This window comes from Topomyia yanbarensis, chromosome 1 (genome assembly GCF_030247195.1).
Source record: "Topomyia yanbarensis strain Yona2022 chromosome 1, ASM3024719v1, whole genome shotgun sequence".
NCBI lineage: Eukaryota > Metazoa > Arthropoda > Insecta > Diptera > Culicidae > Topomyia > Topomyia yanbarensis.
Window position 1 is genome coordinate 111,949,189 of NC_080670.1, and position 18,996 is coordinate 111,968,184.

Sequence of the window (18,996 nt, forward strand, 5' to 3'; positions counted from 1 at the left end):
GCACAGCAGAAGATGTTCCCTCCTGGGGTTCATCACAGTCGCCTTCGTCAGTAGACAAGTTGGTAAAGATGTTCGCAGAGACGGGTGGCGTAGCTATCTTAAGCATTTCTGCAAAAGATCGCTTAGAGCGTGCCTGAAGGGAACGCTTAAGATTTTCCTCGCGCTGTTTGTACGCGGGACATGAAGGGAGATCATGTGGGTTTCCCCCACAGTAGAGACACTTTTCGACATCTCTACCACAGGAATCATCCGCATGATTCCCACCGCATTTCCCACAGCGAGCTTTATTGCTACAATGGGAGGCTGTGTGTCCCAATTGTTTGCAATTAGTACAGTTCATGACCCGCGGCACATAGAGGCGAACAGGTAGACGAACCTTGTCAAAGAGGAGGTAATTGGGCAGGGCAGAGCTGGCGAAGGTCACCCGATAAGAGTCTGAGTTGACGTATATTTTCTTGCCGTCAGCTGCGACTGATGCTGAATGCAAACGTTTGCATTCCAGTATCTTCACTGGCTTAAGCATGGGGTCTTTGAAACAGCCAGTCCCATATTTTAGCAGGTCCTCGCAATTCAGACTCGAATCGGAAACGACCCCACTGACTTCAACCCTGCTAGCTGGAATATACACCCTGTACTCCTTCGTAAAGGGCTCGTAGCCAGCAATATCGTTTGCCTGAGTTGAACTGTTAACCACCACTCGAAGCTTATCAGGGCGAATTTTCGATATTTCTGTCACGGCCGAATACCGATCCGTCAGAACTCGAGAAATCTGCAACAGATTCAAACACTTTTTTTCTTTGGTCCGAAAGAAGATCACAAATGGCCCGGTGGCCGAGCTCGGATATACCTTGAGCCGGGGAGCCGATTTTATTTCGACGTCCATCTCACCTTGAGATGAACCGCCGTCAGGGGAAGTCATTTTTGCACGGGCCTATTGCCCAGTGCACGTTATTAAGACAACCAAGAAGGGGAAACGAAAATTAATACTTAGCTTGTGTAGGTAACGGTATCCAGACGGCTTACTAGAAGAACACTGCTTCACTTCACTGACCGGCTAACGGTACTCAGAAACAGAAACACAAAAGAAGGGAAAAAATACTGAAACCTCAACTAGGCGTAGAGTGTGCAAATAACCTTGAACGCGGATTAACACTATTTGTCGCTATAGAGTGTACGGACCGATGACAAAAGACTTCTATCTCGACTGAGTGCTCGATAACGAATGAGTATAAAAAAAGTTATTTTCAATGGTAATTGAATAGTATAATGGATGATTCAATATTTAAATTTGACGAAAAGCATGGATGTGGGATGATAAATTATCGAATCAATAGTCAAATTGTAAAGAATATTTAAGGTAATTAATAAAATCAAACTTTAAATGAAAATAGTTTCTCTTTGAGCGTCTTGGTGGAATTCTGAAAATGAAAATTTTGAAGATACTGAATTTAAATGAAAATCAAAATGACTAAAGAAACGAAATATCTCTGAACTAATTCCTACTATCGTGATTCACTTGCTTCTCTTATTCATACACATAATCTTGGATTTAGATCATTTTAACAAATATATAGAAAAAGTTTTATAAATTTATACTAATTGAGATTTGAACATGACGGAACAACATTGTTTTCGGTAATACTGATTCTTCTTGACGCAAACAACAGTTTTTATGAGAATGCATAATATGTGTAGTCAGTCGAAGAACTAAGGGAAAATGGAATACAAAAAGAGGAATTCCACGAAGATCCGTCCGAAAATCTTTAAAATCGTGACCGACCATCTTAGATTCCAATGAAACTTTACACGTTTCACCGTCATGCAAGACTAAATATTTTCCACAGGTAATAAGATTATTTTGACTTAAGAGCAACTTTTTAAAAGGGCGTAAACGTTTCTACGTGTATGAATTTCAAAATTTTTTTGCTCGATTACTGTATTTTATACAGCAAAACTATCTGAAAACGAGTTACAGGGAATGAATACTTCTGTCTGAAAAAAAATATACCCTGAAAAAAATGTTGTGTCATTTTTCAAAAGAACAAAAATTTATGATAAAAATTTAAATTGCGAAAAAAACCCATTTTTTAAAAAAAAATTTAATTTGGTACCAAAAACCTAAAGAGAAAAGAAACATTTTGAGTGTGATTGCATGATGGAGAAGAAATCGGTAAAAAAGTTTTCCTAACAATAACTTCGTACATGTTTTTAAATTTCATACTAATAGACATACAAAATTGTAATTCTATTACAGAATATAATTTTAAGCACCATTTAAAATCAAAATGCATTTAACAAAAATGTTCCAAAATGCGATAGTTTGCGAGATATTTGAAATTTTGCTCCTTCAAAAACAATTAATTCGTGTAATTATGCTCTTTTTAAAAGTTATTCGCGTTACCCCATCAAAAAATATCAAAAATTTAATGTTTATTGTTTTAAATACGTAAAAGCAACTTTTTTAGTGTATTTGTATCCTGGAGAAGCTTTCAATAAAAAAGTTTTCCTAACAACAACTTTTGACATTTTTTTATAATTCTTACTAAAGTTACATGAAAACAACCAACATATGATTCAGCTATATAGTTTAATCAACAGATCCTATGGTTGAAATATATTTTGGTTGCTTTCATGTAACTTTCAAATGGTTTATAATATCGCCTTGATGTCAAAGAGAAAGTTGCACGAAAGTTTACGGGCCTTTTGAAAAACCTATTATTGTTGATGGAGAAACACGACTAACTTATGAAAAGGATGTAATAAAACAAAATAATTGTGTTGTTAGAACAAAAGTTAAAATATCTCGGGAACTACTACATTTTAGAAAAATTTTGTTAAGAGCATTTCGATTTAAAATGGCATTTAGAATCATATTCAAAAAGAAAATTATATTTTTGACTGCAAATAGTAAGAATTATAAAAAAATTACAAAATTTGTTGTTAGGAAAACTTTTTTATTGAAAGCTTCTCCAGGATACAAATACACTAAAAAGGTTGCTTTTACGTCTTTAAAACGATAAACATTAAATTTTTGACATTTTTGATGGGGTAATGCGAATAACTTTTAAAAAGAGCATAATTACACGAATTAATTGTTTTTGAAGCTGCAAAATTTCAAATATCTCGAAAACTAGTGCATTTTGGAAGATTTTTGTTAAATGCATTTTGATTTTAAATGGTGCTTAGAATTATATTCTGTAAAAAAATTACAATTTTGTATGTCAATTAGTATGAAATTTAAAAACATGTACGAAGTTATTGTTAGAAAAACTTTTTTACCGATTTTTTCTCCATCATGCAATCACAATCAAAATGTTTCTTTTCTCTTTAGGTTTTTGGTAACAAAATATAAAAAATTTAAAAAAATGGGTTTTTCCGCAATTTAAATTTTGATCATAAATTTTTGTTTTTTTGAAAAATGACACATTTTTTTCAGTGTATATTTTGTTCGGACAGAAGTATTCATTCCCTGTTCTCAGATAGTTTTGCTGTATAAAATACAGCAATCGAACAAAAAAATTTTGAAATTCATACAAGTAGAAACGTTTACGCCCTTTTGAAAAATTACTCTTGTATCAAAATATTCCAATTGCCAGAGAATATCATGGAGATTCGGTTTTGCACCAGTACTTCCTTGAGTAGTTATTTTAGGGGGACCATGAAGAGACACCTTCTGGCCTTTACGACGAAGCTTGGAAGAGGAAATGTTCTTCCTTTTTCTACTACTTCTAGGCACAGCAGAAGATGTTCCCTCCTGGGGTTCATCACAGTCGCCTTCGTCAGTAGACAAGTTGGTAAAGATGTTCGCAGAGACGGGTGGCGTAGCTATCTTAAGCATTTCTGCAAAAGATCGCTTAGAGCGTGCCTGAAGGGAACGCTTAAGATTTTCCTCGCGCTGTTTGTACGCGGGACATGAAGGGAGATCATGTGGGTTTCCCCCACAGTAGAGACACTTTTCGACATCTCTACCACAGGAATCATCCGCATGATTCCCACCGCATTTCCCACAGCGAGCTTTATTGCTACAATGGGAGGCTGTGTGTCCCAATTGTTTGCAATTAGTACAGTTCATGACCCGCGGCACATAGAGGCGAACAGGTAGACGAACCTTGTCAAAGAGGAGGTAATTGGGCAGGGCAGAGCTGGCGAAGGTCACCCGATAAGAGTCTGAGTTGACGTATATTTTCTTGCCGTCAGCTGCGACTGATGCTGAATGCAAACGTTTGCATTCCAGTATCTTCACTGGCTTAAGCATGGGGTCTTTGAAACAGCCAGTCCCATATTTTAGCAGGTCCTCGCAATTCAGACTCGAATCGGAAACGACCCCACTGACTTCAACCCTGCTAGCTGGAATATACACCCTGTACTCCTTCGTAAAGGGCTCGTAGCCAGCAATATCGTTTGCCTGAGTTGAACTGTTAACCACCACTCGAAGCTTATCAGGGCGAATTTTCGATATTTCTGTCACGGCCGAATACCGATCCGTCAGAACTCGAGAAATCTGCAACAGATTCAAACACTTTTTTTCTTTGGTCCGAAAGAAGATCACAAATGGCCCGGTGGCCGAGCTCGGATATACCTTGAGCCGGGGAGCCGATTTTATTTCGACGTCCATCTCACCTTGAGATGAACCGCCGTCAGGGGAAGTCATTTTTGCACGGGCCTATTGCCCAGTGCACGTTATTAAGACAACCAAGAAGGGGAAACGAAAATTAATACTTAGCTTGTGTAGGTAACGGTATCCAGACGGCTTACTAGAAGAACACTGCTTCACTTCACTGACCGGCTAACGGTACTCAGAAACAGAAACACAAAAGAAGGGAAAAAATACTGAAACCTCAACTAGGCGTAGAGTGTGCAAATAACCTTGAACGCGGATTAACACTATTTGTCGCTATAGAGTGTACGGACCGATGACAAAAGACTTCTATCTCGACTGAGTGCTCGATAACGAATGAGTATAAAAAAAGTTATTTTCAATGGTAATTGAATAGTATAATGGATGATTCAATATTTAAATTTGACGAAAAGCATGGATGTGGGATGATAAATTATCGAATCAATAGTCAAATTGTAAAGAATATTTAAGGTAATTAATAAAATCAAACTTTAAATGAAAATAGTTTCTCTTTGAGCGTCTTGGTGGAATTCTGAAAATGAAAATTTTGAAGATACTGAATTTAAATGAAAATCAAAATGACTAAAGAAACGAAATATCTCTGAACTAATTCCTACTATCGTGATTCACTTGCTTCTCTTATTCATACACATAATCTTGGATTTAGATCATTTTAACAAATATATAGAAAAAGTTTTATAAATTTATACTAATTGAGATTTGAACATGACGGAACAACATTGTTTTCGGTAATACTGATTCTTCTTGACGCAAACAACAGTTTTTATGAGAATGCATAATATGTGTAGTCAGTCGAAGAACTAAGGGAAAATGGAATACAAAAAGAGGAATTCCACGAAGATCCGTCCGAAAATCTTTAAAATCGTGACCGACCATCTTAGATTCCAATGAAACTTTACACGTTTCACCGTCATGCAAGACTAAATATTTTCCACAGGTAATAAGATTATTTTGACTTAAGAGCAACTTTTTAAAAGGGCGTAAACGTTTCTACGTGTATGAATTTCAAAATTTTTTTGCTCGATTACTGTATTTTATACAGCAAAACTATCTGAAAACGAGTTACAGGGAATGAATACTTCTGTCTGAAAAAAAAAAATATACCCTGAAAAAAATGTTGTGTCATTTTTCAAAAGAACAAAAATTTATGATAAAAATTTAAATTGCGAAAAAAACCCATTTTTTAAAAAAAAATTTAATTTGGTACCAAAAACCTAAAGAGAAAAGAAACATTTTGAGTGTGATTGCATGATGGAGAAGAAATCGGTAAAAAAGTTTTCCTAACAATAACTTCGTACATGTTTTTAAATTTCATACTAATAGACATACAAAATTGTAATTCTATTACAGAATATAATTTTAAGCACCATTTAAAATCAAAATGCATTTAACAAAAATGTTCCAAAATGCGATAGTTTTCGAGATATTTGAAATTTTGCTCCTTCAAAAACAATTAATTCGTGTAATTATGCTCTTTTTAAAAGTTATTCGCGTTACCCCATCAAAAAATATCAAAAATTTAATGTTTATTGTTTTAAATACGTAAAAGCAACTTTTTTAGTGTATTTGTATCCTGGAGAAGCTTTCAATAAAAAAGTTTTCCTAACAACAACTTTTGACATTTTTTTATAATTCTTACTAAAGTTACATGAAAACAACCAACATATGATTCAGCTATATAGTTTAATCAACAGATCCTATGGTTGAAATATATTTTGGTTGCTTTCATGTAACTTTCAAATGGTTTATAATATCGCCTTGATGTCAAAGAGAAAGTTGCACGAAAGTTTACGGGCCTTTTGAAAAACCTATTATTGTTGATGGAGAAACACGACTAACTTATGAAAAGGATGTAATAAAACAAAATAATTGTGTTGTTAGAACAAAAGTTAAAATATCTCGGGAACTACCACATTTTAGAAAAATTTTGTTAAGAGCATTTCGATTTAAAATGGCATTTAGAATCATATTCAAAAAGAAAATTATATTTTTGACTGCAAATAGTAAGAATTATAAAAAAATTACAAAATTTGTTGTTAGGAAAACTTTTTTATTGAAAGCTTCTCCAGGATACAAATACACTAAAAAGGTTGCTTTTACGTCTTTAAAACGATAAACATTAAATTTTTGACATTTTTGATGGGGTAATGCGAATAACTTTTAAAAAGAGCATAATTACACGAATTAATTGTTTTTGAAGCTGCAAAATTTCAAATATCTCGAAAACTAGTGCATTTTGGAAGATTTTTGTTAAATGCATTTTGATTTTAAATGGTGCTTAGAATTATATTCTGTAAAAAAATTACAATTTTGTATGTCAATTAGTATGAAATTTAAAAACATGTACGAAGTTATTGTTAGAAAAACTTTTTTACCGATTTTTTCTCCATCATGCAATCACAATCAAAATGTTTCTTTTCTCTTTAGGTTTTTGGTAACAAAATATAAAAAATTTAAAAAAATGGGTTTTTCCGCAATTTAAATTTTGATCATAAATTTTTGTTTTTTTGAAAAATGACACATTTTTTTCAGTGTATATTTTGTTCGGACAGAAGTATTCATTCCCTGTTCTCAGATAGTTTTGCTGTATAAAATACAGCAATCGAACAAAAAAATTTTGAAATTCATACAAGTAGAAACGTTTACGCCCTTTTGAAAAATTACTCTTGTATCAAAATATTCCAATTGCCAGAGAATATCATGGAGATTCGGTTTTGCACCAGTACTTCCTTGAGTAGTTATTTTAGGGGGACCATGAAGAGACACCTTCTGGCCTTTACGACGAAGCTTGGAAGAGGAAATGTTCTTCCTTTTTCTACTACTTCTAGGCACAGCAGAAGATGTTCCCTCCTGGGGTTCATCACAGTCGCCTTCGTCAGTAGACAAGTTGGTAAAGATGTTCGCAGAGACGGGTGGCGTAGCTATCTTAAGCATTTCTGCAAAAGATCGCTTAGAGCGTGCCTGAAGGGAACGCTTAAGATTTTCCTCGCACTGTTTGTACGCGGGACATGAAGGGAGATCATGTGGGTTTCCCCCACAGTAGAGACACTTTTCGACATCTCTACCACAGGAATCATCCGCATGATTCCCACCGCATTTCCCACAGCGAGCTTTATTGCTACAATGGGAGGCTGTGTGTCCCAATTGTTTGCAATTAGTACAGTTCATGACCCGCGGCACATAGAGGCGAACAGGTAGACGAACCTTGTCAAAGAGGAGGTAATTGGGCAGGGCAGAGCTGGCGAAGGTCACCCGATAAGAGTCTGAGTTGACGTATATTTTCTTGCCGTCAGCTGCGACTGATGCTGAATGCAAACGTTTGCATTCCAGTATCTTCACTGGCTTAAGCATGGGGTCTTTGAAACAGCCAGTCCCATATTTTAGCAGGTCCTCGCAATTCAGACTCGAATCGGAAACGACCCCACTGACTTCAACCCTGCTAGCTGGAATATACACCCTGTACTCCTTCGTAAAGGGCTCGTAGCCAGCAATATCGTTTGCCTGAGTTGAACTGTTAACCACCACTCGAAGCTTATCAGGGCGAATTTTCGATATTTCTGTCACGGCCGAATACCGATCCGTCAGAACTCGAGAAATCTGCAACAGATTCAAACACTTTTTTTCTTTGGTCCGAAAGAAGATCACAAATGGCCCGGTGGCCGAGCTCGGATATACCTTGAGCCGGGGAGCCGATTTTATTTCGACGTCCATCTCACCTTGAGATGAACCGCCGTCAGGGGAAGTCATTTTTGCACGGGCCTATTGCCCAGTGCACGTTATTAAGACAACCAAGAAGGGGAAACGAAAATTAATACTTAGCTTGTGTAGGTAACGGTATCCAGACGGCTTACTAGAAGAACACTGCTTCACTTCACTGACCGGCTAACGGTACTCAGAAACAGAAACACAAAAGAAGGGAAAAAATACTGAAACCTCAACTAGGCGTAGAGTGTGCAAATAACCTTGAACGCGGATTAACACTATTTGTCGCTATAGAGTGTACGGACCGATGACAAAAGACTTCTATCTCGACTGAGTGCTCGATAACGAATGAGTATAAAAAAAGTTATTTTCAATGGTAATTGAATAGTATAATGGATGATTCAATATTTAAATTTGACGAAAAGCATGGATGTGGGATGATAAATTATCGAATCAATAGTCAAATTGTAAAGAATATTTAAGGTAATTAATAAAATCAAACTTTAAATGAAAATAGTTTCTCTTTGAGCGTCTTGGTGGAATTCTGAAAATGAAAATTTTGAAGATACTGAATTTAAATGAAAATCAAAATGACTAAAGAAACGAAATATCTCTGAACTAATTCCTACTATCGTGATTCACTTGCTTCTCTTATTCATACACATAATCTTGGATTTAGATCATTTTAACAAATATATAGAAAAAGTTTTATAAATTTATACTAATTGAGATTTGAACATGACGGAACAACATTGTTTTCGGTAATACTGATTCTTCTTGACGCAAACAACAGTTTTTATGAGAATGCATAATATGTGTAGTCAGTCGAAGAACTAAGGGAAAATGGAATACAAAAAGAGGAATTCCACGAAGATCCGTCCGAAAATCTTTAAAATCGTGACCGACCATCTTAGATTCCAATGAAACTTTACACGTTTCACCGTCATGCAAGACTAAATATTTTCCACAGGTAATAAGATTATTTTGACTTAAGAGCAACTTTTTAAAAGGGCGTAAACGTTTCTACGTGTATGAATTTCAAAATTTTTTTGCTCGATTACTGTATTTTATACAGCAAAACTATCTGAAAACGAGTTACAGGGAATGAATACTTCTGTCTGAAAAAAAAAATATACCCTGAAAAAAATGTTGTGTCATTTTTCAAAAAAACAAAAATTTATGATAAAAATTTAAATTGCGAAAAAAACCCATTTTTTAAAAAAAAATTTAATTTGGTACCAAAAACCTAAAGAGAAAAGAAACATTTTGAGTGTGATTGCATGATGGAGAAGAAATCGGTAAAAAAGTTTTCCTAACAATAACTTCGTACATGTTTTTAAATTTCATACTAATAGACATACAAAATTGTAATTCTATTACAGAATATAATTTTAAGCACCATTTAAAATCAAAATGCATTTAACAAAAATGTTCCAAAATGCGATAGTTTTCGAGATATTTGAAATTTTGCTCCTTCAAAAACAATTAATTCGTGTAATTATGCTCTTTTTAAAAGTTATTCGCGTTACCCCATCAAAAAATATCAAAAATTTAATGTTTATTGTTTTAAATACGTAAAAGCAACTTTTTTAGTGTATTTGTATCCTGGAGAAGCTTTCAATAAAAAAGTTTTCCTAACAACAACTTTTGACATTTTTTTATAATTCTTACTAAAGTTACATGAAAACAACCAACATATGATTCAGCTATATAGTTTAATCAACAGATCCTATGGTTGAAATATATTTTGGTTGCTTTCATGTAACTTTCAAATGGTTTATAATATCGCCTTGATGTCAAAGAGAAAGTTGCACGAAAGTTTACGGGCCTTTTGAAAAACCTATTATTGTTGATGGAGAAACACGACTAACTTATGAAAAGGATGTAATAAAACAAAATAATTGTGTTGTTAGAACAAAAGTTAAAATATCTCGGGAACTACTACATTTTAGAAAAATTTTGTTAAGAGCATTTCGATTTAAAATGGCATTTAGAATCATATTCAAAAAGAAAATTATATTTTTGACTGCAAATAGTAAGAATTATAAAAAAATTACAAAATTTGTTGTTAGGAAAACTTTTTTATTGAAAGCTTCTCCAGGATACAAATACACTAAAAAGGTTGCTTTTACGTCTTTAAAACGATAAACATTAAATTTTTGACATTTTTGATGGGGTAATGCGAATAACTTTTAAAAAGAGCATAATTACACGAATTAATTGTTTTTGAAGCTGCAAAATTTCAAATATCTCGAAAACTAGTGCATTTTGGAAGATTTTTGTTAAATGCATTTTGATTTTAAATGGTGCTTAGAATTATATTCTGTAATAAAATTACAATTTTGTATGTCAATTAGTATGAAATTTAAAAACATGTACGAAGTTATTGTTAGAAAAACTTTTTTACCGATTTTTTCTCCATCATGCAATCACAATCAAAATGTTTCTTTTCTCTTTAGGTTTTTGGTAACAAAATATAAAAAATTTAAAAAAATGGGTTTTTCCGCAATTTAAATTTTGATCATAAATTTTTGTTTTTTTGAAAAATGACACATTTTTTTCAGTGTATATTTTGTTCGGACAGAAGTATTCATTCCCTGTTCTCAGATAGTTTTGCTGTATAAAATACAGCAATCGAACAAAAAAATTTTGAAATTCATACAAGTAGAAACGTTTACGCCCTTTTGAAAAATTACTCTTGTATCAAAATATTCCAATTGCCAGAGAATATCATGGAGATTCATACAGCGAACACACCTGCAAAGTTTCGTTCGAATCGGAGATGGTCAAATTTTGCGGTCGGCCGGTTTCTCATGGAATCCCTCAAAATCTTCTTCGTTATTTTGAAGAAAAGTGAACGAATTTTATTTTTCGGTTTATCTTATGCCATTTCCCGAAATTCCAACTGTTCTATATTTTTTTGGTTCATCTAGTAACTACAAGTCTATGTTTTAAATTTTTTTTTATTGAATTTCCTATTTCAGACAAATGTATCAAGAGTTATCATGTCCGCCGCGGCACTCCTCGACATGGAAAGGGTTCAACATCTACTCTTCCAAAGCTCGTATGTGTGGCTTTGCCTGACTGAAAATTTTTCATACATATTGAATGTATACATAAACCTTAACGAGAGGTCCATTGTCACTTGCCATCAAAATCGTATAACAAATTTTCTTTCAGTTTGAGCACATTATAGTAGACGCCCCTTAAAAGACAAGCTTTATTTAAGACACCGCACTTATAATTTGATTACATATTTTTAAAAAAAATATGAAAAACAATATATTTAATTTGTTTTTTAAATACGACCGGCATAAATTTGTATAGACATATAACGTATGTATGCAATGACAATTTAATGCGAACGCGCGCACTTTTAGTTTAGTTAGTTTTTGCTTGCGATGTTTTAGGATTTCATCAGAATGCCGTACCTGATCCCTTCGCTCCTTTACGAGCGCTCCCAGTTGCTAAAAGAGTGTATACGTGCTGTTCTAATAAACATCTTCAGAGCTGTAAGGACTGCTTAGCACACGGGAGTGGGTGGCATGCAGCAAAAACTCGCAGCTGAGGAGTCCCGTCATGGGAACCCACTCGTCGTTTGAGCTGATATCTAGCGAGCCGACAAGAGTGCGAGTGACACACGAGCTTATAGTTAAGGCAGATAACTCACATGAATCAAACGTAATTGTCGCTCGTGCTGACTGTCACATATTTGAGAGTTCTTCGAAAACGTGTGTACAGCAGTAGGGTGCATACAGTGTGAGTCTCGCGATCGCAGGTGAACGAGGAGGATGTGTTGGCTTCTCGCTCTTTTAGCAACACTGATTGGCTCACGAGACAAACACCGGTACAGAGAGAAATTCCGTTGCCGGAGAACTCTCAGTCGGAGTAGGATTATATCCGAGTTCATCTCGATAAAGCTGGGAGCTAAATGGTTCAAGGAAGCGGGTATCGGTTTCGAGCGAAATTCCTCCGTCGAGGAACTATCGGTCAGAGGAGTGTGAGTTCATCGTTGGGGACTATCCAAGTAGATCGTGATAAGGTCGGAGCTGAATGACTCACGGAAACACGAGCTAAATGTCTCAATGAATCAGCACCTAAACCGCTCACAGGGATGAGAGCTAAACGGCGACGTAGATAGATGAAGACAAGAAGCAAGAGATGAGTCGAGAGTTAAATCAAAGCTCATAGGTCGAGCCACTCCATGAACCAAGCGAGGCTCTGAGATAAAGCAGAAGAAAGAGCCGATGGAAAGGTTGTACATTTCATTTGAGACCAGGTTTGTGCAAGTCGGTCCAGCCATCTCTAAGAAACAGAGGTGACATTTTTTTTCCACATACACACATACACACACATACATACACACACATAGAGTTGGGACCCAAAAAGCATGCAAGAAGACAAAATCAACAAAAACAAGAAAAATTCTAACGGAGCAACTGTGGTGAACCCGTTGGCCAAAGGTGGGCTAGCGAGGTCACCGACCCAGCATAACGAACAAGTGCAACAGCAAGTGCAACCACAACAGCAGCAGCAGCGAGAACAGCCTAGCGAGTCCATACGAAGCACGAGCGGCAACAAACCAACTGAACGCCAAGGAAAGCTAGGATTTCAGGTGTGCACACCGAAACCAAGCGTTACCCAAGAAGACCAGCAGTCTGGGTTACCTAAAGTGACGAAGTTGAGACAAAAAAATGAAGAACTCTACGCATTCGTGAAAAGCAAGGGCAACGTGCACGGACATATCAAGGATCTAGTGATTACCATCAAATCTGCCGTAGCAGCAGCTGAATGCGAACATATGGCGTTACTAGAGCGAGCTGAAAATGCCGAAAATGCGCTGAAGTCCACAGCGATAGAAGAAGCAGAAGCCTATGAGACACCGAAGGGCGGCCGGGATTCTCGTTCTGTGAAAAGAATAAGGGAAACGCCAGGAGAGGAGGAGGAACCGAAGAAGTCCAGGAAGGTCGGTGAAGGACAGCAAAAAAGCCGACAATCGCAGAGTGAATGGCGTACCGTAGAAACCGCAGAAGAGAGGAGGAAAAACAGAAATAAAAGGAGGAAAAGAAGAAAATGAAGAAAGAAGACCTCCGGCACGCCAGCAGAAGCAGAGGGGAGACGCTCTAGTCGTCAAAGTAAACGAAGGCGTGACGTATGCTGCGATCCTCAAAAGGGTGCGAGAGGACCCCAAGTTGAAGGAGCTGGGGGAGAACGTTATAAGAACCAGGCGTACTCAGAAAGGCGAAATGCTGTTCGAGCTGAAGAAAGATCCATTGATCAAGAGCTCGGCCTACCGGTAACTTGTGGCAGAAGCGGTGGGAGAAGAAGCGAATGTGAGAGCATTAGTTCAGGAAGCAGTGGTCGAGTGCAGGAATCTGGACCACATCAGGCACGTAGCCAGAGGGGGGGCTAGGGGCTAAAGCCCCTCCCGAATTTTTTCAAAAATGAATTTTAAAAACCGGCGACTTTTAACAAAATTTGTTGCTCATTTGGCATGAACAAATTATTGAGAAAAAGTTGAAGAAGGCTTTTTCGAAACAACCAAAGGCAATGGTCATGAAATTCAGTGTGCTTTATGCTTTTGCTCGAGCCAGTGCGAAGCGAACGACAAAAATAGTACCTTTTATATGGTGTACCTTGTCTGAAGAATAAAAGAAACTGTTACTATAATTGTTGCTGTAGTAATCTGCCGAGATCAGTGAGTAGCAGCAGCAACAAGTGGTGTTCCAGCCAAATACGATGATTATAAAATTATTGACGATTCGCATAGGATAGAACATTCATAATGTGGAACATTTCCTGAAGGTGTAAATGGAGGTTAGACTTCCGGAAGCCGCCTTTATCGAGTTCTACCATTTACCGCTCAACAAATAAGCCCAGATGAAACCGTTCATTTCGAACAACTTAAAACACATGGTTGTGTGTGACAATGCTATAAATATGATCCTGCCATATACAGACGATGATAAAATCAATATTCCGCTACAAGATCGGATACCGCATACTCGCAGATTAATGTCACTTTTGGGAGAAATGGAATCCATTCGGAAGGGCAATTATTGAGGGCGAGAAGCAAAGAAGAACTCAGATATTCGCGAACATAAAGGCAGCAACTACGATGATGACACGCAAATGTTCAATAGCGAGATAGAAGTGAACATCCCCCCCTCCCAAAACATAGTTGGTGAGGAAAAAAAATATTTACTCGCCTCGTAAACAGGTTTCCACGTGCAATGGCTAACCGCTTGCGCGAGATCTGCCGGACAACCATTTAAACTCGTTATATTATTTCTATTGTTTACATAAGGAAATTTATAAAAGACCCACGACCCCACTTGTTATTTTTAAATGATAAGTTTTTGAATTGCACAAATTTTGAATTTCTGCTGGAAAGGGTATTCAAAACCCAACAAAATGGTATAACGGTTACCAGTGTAACCTTATATTTGTTTGTGTAAATCGTGATTATTCTCAAAAATATACATTGTGGTAGGTTGGCCGAGTTCTGTGCGGGGCTGGTTGGCCGAGTTGTAAATTTAGTGTATAGTAATGTGCACTTTGATATTTGTGAAATGCCAACCTTTTTCAAAGCAAATTTTGATATTATGCTAATATTGATGATTATAAGAAAAAATATACACGAGAAAAAGTAATAAAAATAATTTAAAATGATTACCAAATAGAACAAAGAGATTAGAATCACTAAAATTCGGAAATTGTTTATAAAGTTTATATAAGTTGATTCCGATATTTTATGAATTAAATGCCAAGCTGCTTTCAGAATCTGGCGTGGGGCGCTACAATCCTGAAATTAGCATAGAATCTGCTGCAGATGTAAGCCTCTCTAAAGACGTCAGACCTCTTCCCAAGGCGAGTGCATGATCTGATTCGAAGAAGTGGCAAGGTCGTAAACGCCGATTGACTCAAATTTTAACCGATTCCCCAATAAAAGCTTTATTGGAGGAGCAGAAAAATGAAATCAAACGTAACCGCACGCTGATGGAGGAAATAATCAGCGATAGCTGGTAAAAAGTTCCCTAAAGCTGCCAAAACTACGTTCAAAAAGGTTAAAAAGTAAAGAGTAGATTTTATTTATACGAAAAAAAACGATGTTTTTTTTAATTAAAAGTTTTCCACTGATACATTTGACGTGTTTAACTTATTTTACCAAACTCGGCCAACCTACCCCAGCCATGGGCTTGATTGGCCGATTTTACTTTCCGCATTTGTTTACTAATAACTTTTTCCCTGATTTTTTTCATGAATGTAAAAAATTACATATGTGCTTATTTTTATTGACGCTTCCTTTCACTATTACGAGGAATTCGTTCCGTACTAATAAACTGTTATCAGTGGTAAATCAATAAGCAATCACGAAGAGCGACTAAAATGTTGGGACTGATTGAATCTATAAGCCAATAAATTGGGATAAGTGTTTCGATTTCATGTCTTCAGTATGTGACAGTCTTGCGTTCTGTTTTTGCTCGTCATGGAATAAAATGAGAAAGATAATCTTAAATAAGAGAGAAAAGAGAGGAAAAAAATCAAACAATCGAAATCGATTCAAGATCACTCTTCGATCTTTTCTATTCACTCAACACGAGTGCTTTCGGAATTGCGCTCTGATCTTCTCATTTCGTCTTCGTTATCCGTACAACTTTGATGCGTTAGGTGCAACAATTTTAATTGAAACTTTTACCCAAATAGTTTTATTATTGAGCAGATTTGTGTCCACATATTTATTTAAAGAATTGACAAGAAGTTTTGCATTTTTTTTCACAGGAAACGGATAATTTGCTGTAATTTAAAAACAGATAACTCCAAAAAAACCAAATTCGGTAAGTGCGATGTGTTCTCTTCCATGTGTCGGAAGCAAGTGATGCTGAAATTATTAAGCTCACCTATGTTTATAGTTTCTAGTTATTTTGGTCGTGTCATCAATGTTATATTTACCATATTTTACGTAAATTAGTAGCATTCACTAATCAGTGCTGAGCAATTTTCTTTCGATTATTGAACAAGTTCTGAGCAGTTTCGCTCAGTAGATTAAATTCTGGGTAGTTTCCATTAGTAGATTAAATCATTGAAATATATATTTTACATTGTCCAAAATCCCATGAATTCCGAAATAAAACCATCAATTGTTCAAATATAATATTTACTTAATCTAGGTAGTCTTCTCAAGTTCCAACGGTTTTGCAAGATTGCTGAAAGTCAATAGAGCTAGCTGCTTTGTAGTGAAATCAGTAGTTTTTTGCACTCACTTCACATTTTGACTTTTACTATAGTTTCAGGGATCTAGGAAAATCAGTCTACAATATTTTTAATTCGTAAGTCCAATTATATAAAAAGTGCCTTAAAAGAATCTACTTAAATAGATAAATAGATAGTTATTCTCAGTTGCCTGATAATATAGCCGAAGATAGTCTTTAACCCATTCCCCACGAGAGTCAAATGAAAGAACATGTGTTTTTCTAAGGATTGTTATGATTTCGACATGTTCAGTATCATTTAAATTGAAAATTTCATAAAGTTGAGCTAACGCAAACTTCGGATGAAGTCACAGAACTAGTAATAGTAGCAAGATGCCTGATCATGAAAATAGGAGTTGAACCTATTTTCCGCATCTACAAATCCCTTGCCTTATCAGAAGATTTGAAGCAAATTTCGACATTCACTTTGTTCGGACATTCTTTGCAACGGTAAACTTGGATGTCACACTGATATATTCCTATCCATCGAGAGAACCTTGAGGTTGGTTTCGTTCTCCTGATTAGCAAATGCGTGTAAAGTTTCGTGAGACGGGCTTTTGGATATTTTTGTACTCATTCCAATTTAGCGTCTTCTACATCTTGTAAACGTGTAGTCTAGAATGCGTAGTATTTTCAAGCAGCCCTAAATACTTTGAACTCTTGAATATTCATTTTTGTAACTAGAGAAATTTCTAACTTGGAATTTTTTTCGCTAAGAACTTTTCATAATTACATTCAGTTTCCAGTAAATATCTCAAGTCATCAGAATTAATACATTTATGCAATAATTTTAAGCCCCTCCCGAAACAAAATCCTAGCTACGGGCCTGGACCACATCACAACGGAAGACGAAGTGAGAAGCGCGCTAATAGAGCAAGGAATCCTGGAGAGGGAGCAGATATCAATAAGATTGAGGAAGGCGTACAGTGGCACAAAGACAGCAGTGATACGCTTATCGCCAACCGCAGCCAACAAGCTTATGTCGACCGGTAAGATCAAAATTGGGTGGTCGGTGTGCTCGTTGCGATTGATCCCTAGAGCCACTAAACAAATGGAGAGGTGTTTCAGATGCCTGGGTTTTGGTCATCAGGCAAGAAACTGTAGAGGCCCCGACAGATCTGATCTGTGCAGAAAATGTGGGGAGAAGGGACACATTGCTAGAGACTGCACAAAGCAACTGAAGTGCTTTCTCTGCACAAATGAGGTCGGAAAATGCCCAGAGTACAAAAAGGCAAAGGCAGGCCAATAATGAGGTTACCCAGCTCAATCTCAATCATTGTGACATTGCACAGCAACTGTTGTGGCAGTCAACAACAGAAATGAAGTGCGACGTTGCAATGATTGCAGAGCCGTATCGTGTCTCTCCCGATAACGGTAACTGGGTGGTGGATAGTGCAGGGATGGCGGCAATCCAAGTGATGGGCGGTTTCCCTGTTTAAGAGGTGGTGGATAGCACACACGAAGGTTTCGTGATCGCCAGGATAAACGGCGTATTCGTGTGTAGCTGTTATGCTCCTCCACGGTGGACACTAGAGCAATACAACCGGATGCTGGATGCATTAACCGACTCGTTAGTCGGGCGAATGCCGGTTGTTATAGGAGGAGATTTCAACACTTGGGCCGTGGAGTGGGGTAGCAGGCTGACCAACGCACGAGGTTACAGCCTATTGGAAGCACTGTCGAAGCTGGACGTAAAGCTGTGCAATGAAGGTTCCGCTAGCACATTCCGTAAAGACGGTCGGGAATCCATCATCGACGTAACATTCTGCAGCGCGTCGCTGATGGATGACATGAATTGGCGAGTTAGTGAGCAGTACACACATAGTGATCACCAAGCCATCCACTACACCATTGGTCGGCGAAATCGTACGGTGACGCAGAGAGTGAGGACTGGCGAGCGGAAGTGGAAAATAAAAGAATTCGACAAGGAACTTTTTGTGGAAGCACTTCGTGATGACAGCGCCACTCCAATTCCGAGTGCTGATGAGCTGTCGGAAACAATAGCTAGGGCATGCGATATAACAATGCCGAAGAACTACCGGCGTCCGGCGTACTGGTGGAACGAAAGGCTAAGCATCCTCCAGGCTATCAAAAGCCAGAAGACGCAGAGAGCAAGATCTGAGGCAGTCAGAGAAGAGTGTAAGGTAACATTCCGGGCGGCCAGGGCCGCTTTTAAACGTGAGATAGTGCTAAGCAAGTCCACCTGCTACAAGGAGCTGTGCAGAGAAGTAGACGCTAACCCCTTGGGCAATGCTTACCGTGTCGTTATGGCCAGGATCAAGGGTCCAATGACGCCAGTCGAAATGTGCGGCGACAAGCTGAAAACCTTTTCCCGAAGCACGACCCAACCGCATGGCCGCCTACACCGTACGCTGATGCAGATGGTGGAAATGCAGGTGACAA

General features: G+C 37.2%; 1 protein-coding gene across 1 annotated transcript in view; it reads left to right on the forward strand.

Annotated features, from left to right (window-relative positions):
• LOC131675808 (uncharacterized) overlaps positions 1-18,996 on the forward strand; it is a 107,534-nt gene that overhangs the window by 54,460 nt on the left and 34,078 nt on the right. The window contains exon 4 of the mRNA XM_058954953.1: positions 12,870-13,307. Within this exon, the coding sequence (XP_058810936.1) occupies positions 12,870-13,307 (438 nt within the window). The remainder of the gene's footprint in view (positions 1-12,869; positions 13,308-18,996) is intronic.